At 34.9% G+C, this 11744-nt stretch overlaps 1 protein-coding gene across 1 annotated transcript; it reads left to right on the top strand.

Annotated features, from left to right (window-relative positions):
- The first annotated feature begins 862 nt into the window (after window positions 1–862).
- Window positions 863–3469, top strand: LOC143562493 (uncharacterized). The gene is made up of 6 exons (XM_077050275.1): window positions 863–951; window positions 1147–1197; window positions 1314–1465; window positions 1532–1615; window positions 1684–2125; window positions 3442–3469. Exons 1-6 carry the CDS (start codon window positions 863–865, stop codon window positions 3467–3469), a joined length of 846 nt encoding a protein of 281 aa, XP_076906390.1.
- Window positions 3470–11744: the final 8275 nt, after the last annotated feature.

An 11744-nucleotide genomic window follows, 5' to 3' on the forward strand; every position in this document is an offset into this window, starting at 1 on the left:
TCGATTTTTACCTCTGTTTTCTTGCTAAAAATCTCGGGTTTTAGATCATGAAGTTGAGAGAAGAAGAAGATCTTGAAGGTTTGATGTAAAAAAAAGAAATGAAAGGCAAGGGGGATAACCCCCAAGGCCGATCGGAATATGAGGTGGTGGGGTGGGACCCACCTTTTCATTCTTAGCCACATGTTTGGATTCTCGAAATCCGGATAATGTTTTGGATAATTTGGTTCAGTTCGTTTTTCGGTTAAATGTTTAATTCGGCTTAAAACGAGGCTAAAACGGTCGTTTTCGGCTTAAAAATGAAATTTATATAAAACCGATTTAAAAACTTTAAAAACTTAAACCATGGCATTTATTATCTTAGAACATCATATTATTAATAGTTGCGCATCTTTTTCGGCTTGATCGATCGTCTCTTGCTCGGTTTGGTATTAAAGGTTTCGTTTAATGTACCGACGTACCATTAAATCGAAATTCTTTTCTATGCTTTAATTCACTTATCCCGAAGCTTTAATACTTCGTAAACATCACTAAATATCATATATCTCGTCTATAATGTAATCCTCGATTCGTTCGGGCTTCAATAACCGTTAATCGGTTAATCATATTTCCAATACGATTAACTGTATAATCGAGTATAATCCGTACTGTGAATCATACATACTCGTATAAACACATTATAATTCATATATTCATTATTAAATAACACATAAATAGTATATACCGGTTAGGGTATACCTGATTCTGCCGGAATCGTTACAGTTACACCAGTTATTGAATGTTCTGAGAAGTTAAATTTGGTTGGGTTAGAGCCGAGAGACCCTCTATATTTGGTTGCTATTCATATTTTTGAATGTCCACGGACATGAGAGAGGCGTGGATGGCATTGCCAAATATTCCCGACGTGTTAAAAGGGTGGATCGAGATGACGGCTAAAAATTTAGGACTTATGAAGTAGTTTTTATTTTGTTGAAAACATTATTTGCTTTTTGTGTATGTTTTTTTTTATTTTGTTGAAAACATTATTTGTTTTTAGTTATGTTGAAAAAATTATATGCTTTTTGTCTATGTGACATGGTTGTTTATGCTTTATGATAATGGTTGTTTTTTTATGACTATGTGACATGGTTGTTTATGTTTTATTAACAGGTTCATAATGAATAATGATGAGAAAATACTTCTAGTAGTTGTTATGTACTTGTATATCCGCTTTTTTTGGAAGAGGGGTTTGAAACAAAAGCGAGACAATGATTCGGAAATGACGGAACACAAATACACGTTAGAGTTATTGCGAGACAATGATTCGGCAATGATAGTACCAACTTCTTTCAATCCGAATCAAACATTCTGGGACATAAAAAGAGGCTACGAAAGATTTTTAAAGGAGCGGTTGATTCACTAGATGGGACCTTGATACATGTTGTTGTTCCTAGCAGGCAACAAGATTTATATAGAGAAAGGGGAAAGGGTGATTGTTATCAAAACATATTAGCAATTTGTGATTTTAACATGATTTTCACTTTTCTTGTGGCAGGATGGGAAGGGGTAGCACATGATTCTAGAATATTATTAGAGGCATTATCAGATCCACATGCGCCATTCCCATTTCCACCATCAGGTATTTTTATTGTTTGTTAGTTATTTCTATGTTAGTTTAATATTGTAATTAATTGTAAATATTTACAGAGAAATACTATCTTTGTGACGCCGCGTATGTACACATACGAAGATTTATGGCTCCATATCGTAATATGAGGTATTGGCTTGGAGATTTTCGCAGGAGACGTGCGTTAACCAATAAAGAAAAATTTAATCATGCACATGCAAAACTTCGAAACGTCATTGAGCGTGCTTTTGGTGTCTTGAAAGCAAGATTCCCTATATTGAAGAGGATGGCACCATTTTCATTGGAAACACAAAGGAACGTTACCGTTGCATGTTTCGCGCTACATAATTTTATCAGGAAACAGGGTTTAGACGATGAGTTATTTACACAATACGATCAACCCGATGTGTCGCTTGAAAATAGTCGTGGGCAAATTGATGCTGATGAAGACGAGGTTGAAGCACTTGACACTTCATCAGATCGGGAATATATGACTCAGTTACGAGATGAAATTGTTGAGCAGTTAATGCAAAATACGGAATAAATGATTTAAAAAATGTTTGTGGTATTATGAATATTATTTCAGTGTTGTTGACTATTATTTAAATTTAGATGTTGAAGACCTTTTTATTTATATTTCAGTTTATTCAAATTTCAGTTTATTTAAATTTCAGCTTATTTTAGCAGTCTACAGATGTTAAAATACAAACAGTCTTCTTGTTGCAGACTGCAGAGTTTTGGTCCACCTCTTCTGCTACAAATGTTGGCAGATGTGGTGCGCAGAACTCAGACACTTTACCTCTGAAAAAACAAACAGCACCTAAGATTACTTCTTGGCTAATGTGTTTCATCGTTTCTTCAAAATGTTCTTATAATTGTAGCTCCCTTTCCTTTCATTTAGCCAGCTCTCATTCCATTCGTTCCGAACGATTGTTCTTATAATTAAGCTCTCATTCGCGCTCTTTGTCTATTCGAGTACAACTTCTTGAGCCTGTACAATTGTTGAAACATACATAATCAAATATATGTACATACAATCTCATATGCACATATGCTCAAAATAGGTTTGGGTCCAAATGAGTGTGCTTAAAGTAGCTACAAGTCAACAAGTTATAATAAACAAAGTCTGGGTCCAAATGTGTCAATCTAAAATATACCAAAGCAAATATGTGGAAATCAAACGAGAACTTGTTAACCAAAATTATTCTACATATATTTCAAAAAACTATAATATCAACTAACAACCTAATACAATAACCTAGCGATTACATGGCCGACCCTGTGCCGCCCATACCCAAAAATCTATAACACAAAACCCATTCAGCATACCCGATCAACACTCCAAATAACGCATATTTACATACATGCATATGCATACAAGCATTTTAACAATGATTTCCAAATCGATCCTAACCCGACAACAATGCCTAAACAATTATGTAATGCAACATACAAACAATGCTTTTTTGTAGTTTATTAGGTTTATGGATGCTTGTCGCATATACATACATAGACAAGAGTGGACGGGGCACCCACACGTTAAAAGGTTATAGTGGGTTGTAATTAGCAATAATAGCCCATAATGACCCATTATAGCCTCTATTAAATGCCATATTAAGTCTTAAATGGATGTGTTGGGTTGTATGGAATCATTAGATCGAACGAGCAATAAGATTGCAAAATTTTAATGGACCATATCGGTTCTTGAAAGCTCTTAATAAACCGGTATGACCTTTAGGTTTTAATGGATATGCCTTAATGTCATTTTTTCCTCAAAGGACCATATTAGGCCTTGATAGCTCTTAATGATCTATATTGTCTTTATAATGTCATGTTAGGTCTTTAAAAGGTCGTATCAGGTTGTAATGAGTTATATTAGATCTTAATAGACAATAAGATATTATACTTTCCTTATGGACCATATTGAAAGCGTTGATAACTCTTAGGGTCTATTTGGTATGATTTAATAGAATGGACGATGGAATGGAATGAACGAGGAATGAAATGAACAAGGTAATGGAATGGATCATTACCATTCCATTGACATGTTTGGTTACCATGGATCATACATGCATACACACACACATAGACTAACACATATGCATATGCGCACACATGGACACTCAGACATGTAGATTGATACATACACATAGTACCACCCACAATATGGACTCATTCACATACATACACATGCTTATACGCGTACAATAACACACAAATATACACGTACATACTCTAAAACATTCACATTCACATGAATGGGTAAACAAATGAATTATATAAAGATTATTATTATGGGAAATTTTTCTAAATACATGAACTGAATTAAGAAATCAAAGTAAATTTTGTGAAAAATTTGTCTGAAATATAAATAATTACTGACATGATTCCAACTTAGCTTAAAACTGTTTTTTGTTAAATAAACAAGTTTCCATCATTAGAAAAATAAATGAAACGAATTAAAATAGATTTTATTGACAAACTTATGACGAATCTCATTTGTTTTTCCTTTATTAGATAAAAAGTCACTTTAAGTTATAAATAAATTATATGAATTTAAAACAAAAGGTTAGTTTTGTGGGAAATTTGTCGGAAATGCTATAATTTCTGATGTGCTAAAAACAGTCAATTAAATATTAACTAATTTAGACAAGTAATAAAAACTAGACCTAAGACTCAACTACACAAAACACCGGCAAGTGAAACGATCAATTGTACTAAAGCTAAGTAAGTCCGGAATATCGAACTCATAAGACTCTATAAATTACGTAAATTAACTAATTAGACTCGACTTACGACACGACTATTTATTATTAATGTTTTAAGGGGTTTTTAAACTAATATTAAACTAAGAAAGTAAATAAACAATTAAACTAAAAACAAGCAATAAATCACAAGATCGAAACCAATAAGAGAAGGAATCTACCTAGGTAAGAATCCCATGCATCAACAATCATCAAGCAATGGACAACTAACATGATATGGAAACTGATTTCTAAACATATTCATCTAACAAACCCTAAAGGACCCTTGATCTAATCAAACGAAATCCCAAAGAATAATTATTAGATAATTAAGCAATCAGTTGGATTGATTTCCTCAAAGTCATCAATTAAGGTAAATTAATAGTATCACAGGCAAGCAATCTCATGAAACACTAAACCCTAGATAACTTGATAAACTAAACACGACATCATGAACAAAGATCAACACAATAACCAAGCAAGAATATTGTCAATAATCTAACCTAGAATGCGATTGACCAAGACACATGAACAACTCCTCACCTTACAGCTATTGGAATTTAGCAGAACACTTAAAATCCTAATCAACAATCAACAAGCTTCTATAATCTAATAGGCCTATTCAATCACAATAATCAAAACACCAAGTAATTGATTAAACATAAACCCTAAATCTAAAGAACAAAATCAAGAGATAAAAGATCGATGTGAAGCAATAGTTAATAATCAACCAAGATAATAAACACTCATATGCATCATGAAAGAAAAATCAAGTCTTTACTATCAATATTACGAAACCATAATCAAAACAATCATCCAAAGCAAGAATCAAGCGTCAAACATGTTCATCAAACCTAGGTAGACATGAAGTCTAGCTATAATCGTTATTAAAAACGAATCCAAACAATTAAAACAAAAGAGAATCATGATAAATAACAAGAATGAAGAAAGTATAGGGATAAAACCCTTAAAACTTCTTCCTTGATTGATTGAATGAAAGCATCTTGATCTCTAATGTAATCACCCTCCAAAAACCTTCAATCTCTTGCTCTTTTCCTTGGAAAATTGGCTGGAACAACTAATTCCCCCATCTAGGTTTATAACATTAAGTTTATATAGTGCATAACGGGCCTTAACCTGCGAAAATTGCTTAACTGAGGGAGTAGGCGCCGCGCGACCAGGCTTGGCCTCCCTGGCCGCGCGGCGCGGCGTGTACCAGGGAGGGGGCTACGAATTTCCTTGTTATTTTATTACTTAAACATGTTAGATATCCTCCTTAGCTTCCAAGCAACCATGAGAAACTTCTAGGCCTTCTTTTCCTTGACTTACAAGCCACCATCTACATGAAAACAAATCAAAACACTAAGTGAACTAATCGTGTAACCAATGATGAGCAAAAACGAACTTAACTTCACATGAAATGATAGAAAGAATTAGAGTTTAACATGCAAGACGCCAAAAGATTTAAAACATGATAAATATAAATAAACTTGACTCAAAACCTAAATTAATAAAAGATGAACAAAACACAAACTAAACCGAACTCAAAACCTTAAATACACATAACTTTACAAGGGATTCGAGATGTATAAATAGATGTATATCAATTTCCTACAAATTTCTTACAAAACTTTTAAAAAGTATATTTTTAAGTTATTAAACAAATAAGTTACTTTAACTAATAAACAAATTAAAAAAATTAAATAATTAAGAATTAGTTTTGTGGCCACTCTGTCAGAATTCGGATAGTTTCCTACAACTTTTCGACAAAGCTTTAAAAACTTATTTTTTTTCACTTTAATAAATAATTAAGTTACCTTGGTTACTAAATAAATTAAATGAATTAAAAACTAAAACAAGTTTTGTGGGAAATTTGTCTGTGAACCGTCAGCAACTACTTTGTACTGACAAATACCTACAAATATATATTTGTCGCTACTTCAGAAAATTGAAGGAAAATTTAGTTTTCTTTTTAGTTTATTTTTTTGTCGGAAATTCGTTGCTAACTCGTTTGAATCTTTGTTTGTCTGTAATTTGTTGGAAATTTTTATTGGAAATATTTCACTTTTCTATTAGTGATATTAACATACTTGAAAAAAATAGTGGCGCTCGTAAAGTGTATTATTTTAAAAACTGCCATATTTAAAACAATATTTATTCAGCTGGAAAAACCGGGCATTATGTTGCAGTAACGAGTTGACGCCTATTCATTGGGTATTGGTTAGGTTACTAAAGGTACCTTAATAAAACCCAAAATAAAAATTTGTTGAAGTAACATTAGAAGGATTAACATATAAAACAATTAAAATCTTTAAAACGATATTTATTCGGTCGGTAAAAATCGGGCGTTGTTAGATCCGAGCGTTACAATGGTGAGTTGACGCAAATTCCGTTAATTTTTTATAAAAGTTAAAGTTAGTACCTAACATTGTTAAAAAATTAAAATTATAAACATATATTTGTAACTTTTAAAACTAAGTATTCAATCTTGTTACTTTAAAGAAATATCATGGACTAACTTCGTATTTTTTTTCATTTGATAACGAGAATAATTTCAATAACTGGTATAGGAATTAAACAAACTATTGTGGTGTTATCATTAATGTTTTAAAAACCCGTATTTTATTTGTACCGGATTGAGTTAAAATATGGTACAACCGGTTGAACCGGGTTATACCGGTAGGTTCAACTGGTTGAATAGTTTACCTTATAATTTCCTATAAATGCAACTTTAATCCAAAAATAACCCAAAAGTAAATGATTTCATAACAAAAAATAATCCAAAAGTTAATCCATACTAAAAAAGTAATACAAAAGCACTCAATTTTAAGAAAATAGTCATAAAGTTTACATGTTTAAATGTTAATTGTTGGGTCAAAAGTAATTTTGAGAAAATATGAGCCGCAAATATCAAAAATTTCCCGGACTTAAAACCGGTCTATCGGTAAAAACCGGTATTTTAATATAAAACCGCCGGTACGATGTTCTAGCAAACCGGCCAAATACACCGGGCTCAAAATACCGGCCTGCCATGCGAAATCCGGTTTAACCGGTTCAAATGGCCGGTTTAAACCGGTTTTTAAAACAGTGGTTATCATAAATCAAAATGGGCCAAAAAGTTCGTTAAATATGAGATATATGGATGCAACCATGGTGGGCCGATATGGTCATATGTTGTCATAGGCTTAGTTGGATTGGGCTATGGAAGTAGAGGTGCACAAATCGGGTTTTTTAAATACTCGAGTTCGGGTATGAAATCGGGTTCAGGTGTGACTGGGTATTGGAAAATCAGGTATTGGCAAAACCCGGGTCGGGTCCGGGTATTGTCTCTGAAAACCATACCATATGTATCGTGTTCGGGTCAGGTATAGAACCGGGTATTCTAAAACCGAATATTTGAATTCCCTATTTTTGGGTATTGAAAAAACCCTATTTCGGGTTTTTATGGCTTTTTCAGGTATTTTTCGGATATATATAGGGTTTTTTAAGGGGTTGCACCTTTTAGGATTATTTTTCTGGATATTTGTAAAACCTGGTTCCGGGTATGGAATCGGTTCGGGTTTTCGGGTATTACCGGGTACAAATCGGGTCCGGTTCCGGGTACGAGTTTTGATACTAAAATACATACCCTATTTGTACCCTACGGGTAGGGTCGAGTACGAGTTCGTGTATTAAAAATCTGGGTATAAAAAACACTGGTTCCGGGTATTTTTATCAGGTCCGGTTCCAGATTCGGGTTTTTTGTGCACCTCTACATGGAAGTACGCATGCATGCCGTTACAAGTCGATTTGGTGCTAAAATGTATATACGTAGGTATTTGAAAATGAAAAATGAAAAGTGTTTGATGTTTAATAAACAAATAGTGTTTTCAAAAAAAAAGAATAAAAAGATTTTTGGCATTAAACAACCCATTTACCGGACAGATATAAAACTAGTTTACCTTTATTCTATTATATTTTATCCTCGTGATAAAAAAAAGAAAAGGGAATAGGTTTTGCATATATTTTACTTAGTATTATTAAATTTTAATACTCACTCCGTCCCATTATAAGTATCATAGTTTGATTTTTTAAGTATTTCTTGTTTAACTTTGACCGACAATATTTTTGTTTGTGTTATATAATACTTGATGTAAAATATATGAATGGATTGGGTTTTAAATGTATTTTACATTGATTATGACACGAACAAAAATATTTATGGTCAAGGTTGCAAAAGAAAGACTTGAAAAGTTAAACTAAGACACTTATAATGTGACGGAGGGAGTAGTTAATTAACTCATTAGTATAATTTTGAAGTGCTATAAAGATTGAACCGGCCACTTGCAAGTGGATCCAAAGGTTGTTATTGCTACCGATCTAAAATAGTGTCTTTCAACATCACCTTTATTATTATTGTAGACTTGTGCACATGGTAAGTTTCTTCCAGGCGACATTGTCACCATCAACCTAACCACGTGTTATGGCTATTAATCTACGGTTTGACGATACCCTCATTTTGAAGTGAGGACTTATATAATAAAACTTTAAAAGATATACATAAAAGGTTAAAATTCAACAAAAACTCTTTAAAAGTTCCTAATACAATTTGATCAAAATTATATTTATCACTCCTAATGTGATCATATTTTATGTCATCTTTTTAATCACTCAAGTCATCTACAACGGCATGGCTGAGATGTTACATACGCTCGGGGGCCGACATGTATTATCGTGGCAGACTGAAGACCATAAATGTCACATTTGTTCCGATGCAAATATCTGTCATAAGACGTTTCTATATTATACCAAGTATGTTAGTACCTAAACACATTAGTAATTACATGTACGATGGAGGCATGCTAATTGCTCACATTCTACTGCAAAAGAGACCTCTAGTTCCATACTAAGCACACCAAATTTTCATTTAAAGTCTTCTATATCTATCTCAAAGATATGATCATCATTATAAAACTAAAAAAAGTCTTATATATATTATTATACATATCAATAGTGCAAACGAGGAGAGTACTATCGTGATGTGTCAATTTGTGTTGTAATGTTTTTACTCATATATATGTTCTTTGGTTGTCATCCTATCATACCCACAAATGGAGGGTTGTAAACGAAACAAACACATAACAGGCAGTTCATGTCATCCTATCATATCCACGAACCAACAAGACCTTGCTCATGTTCAATCGTTTAGCCTTTATTGAATAAACAAACAGTTCATGAAGACATAACCTAATATAAATAAAACGAATTTGTTCATGTTTGTTCATTTATTTTATTAGCGAAAGAACATAGGCGAGCACATCTTTTATAAATGAATGGGAATTTCTTTCAGTAATGCATCCGTTTATGTTCATTCATTTATGTTCGTTTGTTTATGTTTAAAAAAATAGTTCATTGATGAGGTATCTAGACGATGTTTGGTATCTAGACGATGGCACTATCATTGGTAAGGCTGAGGAGGTTGCTAGAGCGTTGGGCATTATTCGTTCAGAGGGGGCGTCTCTAAGGCTTAAGCTTAATATTCGAAAAACGGAGATTTTTTGGCCATCATGTGATGATTCGAAGAAAGTGTTGGGTTTATTCCCTGGCGAGATTAGCAGGCCTGTGACGGGAGTTAAACTCCTGGGGGGGGGAGCGGTTAGTCGGGATGCAGGGTTTATTCGGTCTTTGGCAACTAAAAGAGCTTTGAGGGCGGTTGAACTTATGAAACGTCTGCCGGACCTGAGGGACCCCCAAAGTGAGCTCTTTTTGTTGCGCTCGTGCATGGGGGTTGCTAAGTTAGTGTTTGGGCTCCGGACCTGTCAGCCTGAACATGTCAAAGAGGCTGTGTCCATCTTTGATGCGGGCCTGCGGGGGGCAATTGAAGATATGGTTGTGTGTGGAGGACCGCATTTTGGGGATCTCCAGTGGAGGTTGGCTTCCTTTCCTATGCGTTGCGGAGGCTTAGGAATTTTCTCGGCTGAGGATGTCTCCGCATATGCCTTTGTGGCTTCCAGGTCCCAGTCGTGGAAAATGCAGGACCACATCCTGCGAAACGCTGGTGTTATGGGGGTAGATCCTGACTACTCTTTTGCACTTGGTAATATTGGAACAACTCTCACGGACCTTGATATAGGCGGTTTTACTGATAAAGAGACCGCCCCCAAGAAACCTCAACAAACCATGGCGAGTGCTCTTTATGGTAAACATGTATATGATATGGAGGAGCGATTCGATATGACCCCGAGACAAAAGGCAGTTTTAGCTTGTCTCAAGGGGGCTCATGCCCAAGATTTTTTTACTGTTGTGCCCATTGAAGGTCTTGGGCAACAGATTTCGGCAGTTGAATACAGAGCCATCCTTAAATATCAGCTTATGATTCCTCTTTTCCCTCCAGATGAATCATGCCCCATTTGTAAAAAAGCTTGTTTGGATAGATTTGGTGAGCATGCCCTCCACTGTAAGGAATTGCCGGGATTCAAGTATCGCCATGACTGGGTTAGAGATGTCTTATGGGATGTGCTTAGATGCGCCGGGATCTCAGCCAAGAAAGAGGCATCTATTAACTTTTTGACTGATTCGAGAGAGGGTAGATCTACCCTGCGTTCTGCGGATGTTCATGTGTTTGGCTGGGCAAGGGGTAAGCATCCGTGTGTTGACCTCACTGGGGTATCCCCGTTGGTGGGGCTGAGAGACAGTGGCTTTGTACTGGGACAGGCGGTTTTGAGAGCGGAATCTAGGAAGGTTGCTAAGCATGAGACAGCGTGTTTGGAGAATCAGCACGTGTTCATTCCATTTGTCTTCGACACCTTTGGATCCCTAGCTCCCGAGGTGGTTCGTTTCTTGGAACGGGTGCAGAAGGTGGTCCACAGTGACTCGTAGAGCCCGAGGAACCAAGGATTTATATTTAGTAGAATAGGCTTTGCGATTCAAAAGGGGATAGCGACGCAGCTTGTTGCTCGCTTACCCATTATCCAGATGTAGCTCGGTTTGTGTTATATATAAAATGATTGTTTGGGTTCCAAAAAAAAAGTTCATTGACGCGATAAGCTCATATTCTAGTCATTTATGCCTTTTCGGCCCACGATCTATAATCCATTAACAAAATTGTTCCTTTGTGCACTAAAAAAAGTTCTACAACGTATTATTATGACAGGATGCTAGTGTATTTGAAAGGCAAGAAAAGAACCTATTTACGAAAACAAGGTGAAGACAATAAGATTTCAAGTCTAAACCTTTATTGTATTGATTGATAAGTTGTGAATGCTTGATTACAAATAACCCTATTTATAATCAGACAACTATTTGTTAGACAAGAATAGGAGAAAAACTAACTCAAAACCCCCTAGGTTTGTAAGTACGACAACTAGGTCCCCGCACTTACGCAAGATTACACTAACAATCACCCCCTAATCTTGTGA

This window comes from Bidens hawaiensis, unplaced genomic scaffold (genome assembly GCF_021521415.1).
Source record: "Bidens hawaiensis isolate Kalapana, Puna unplaced genomic scaffold, B.hawaiensis_p1.1 tig00021024_1, whole genome shotgun sequence".
NCBI lineage: Eukaryota > Viridiplantae > Streptophyta > Magnoliopsida > Asterales > Asteraceae > Bidens > Bidens hawaiensis.

Excerpts from the sequence above, each read along its gene's own strand:
- LOC143562493 (XM_077050275.1), top strand. The coding sequence starts at position 863 with ATGAGAGAGGCGTGGATGGCATTGCCAAATATTCCCGACGTGTTAAAA. Across the intron at positions 1,466-1,531 it reads ATATAGAGAAAGGGGAAAGG|GATGGGAAGGGGTAGCACAT; the intron begins GTGATTGTTATC and ends TTCTTGTGGCAG. Across the intron at positions 1,616-1,683 it reads ATTCCCATTTCCACCATCAG|AGAAATACTATCTTTGTGAC; the intron begins GTATTTTTATTG and ends AAATATTTACAG.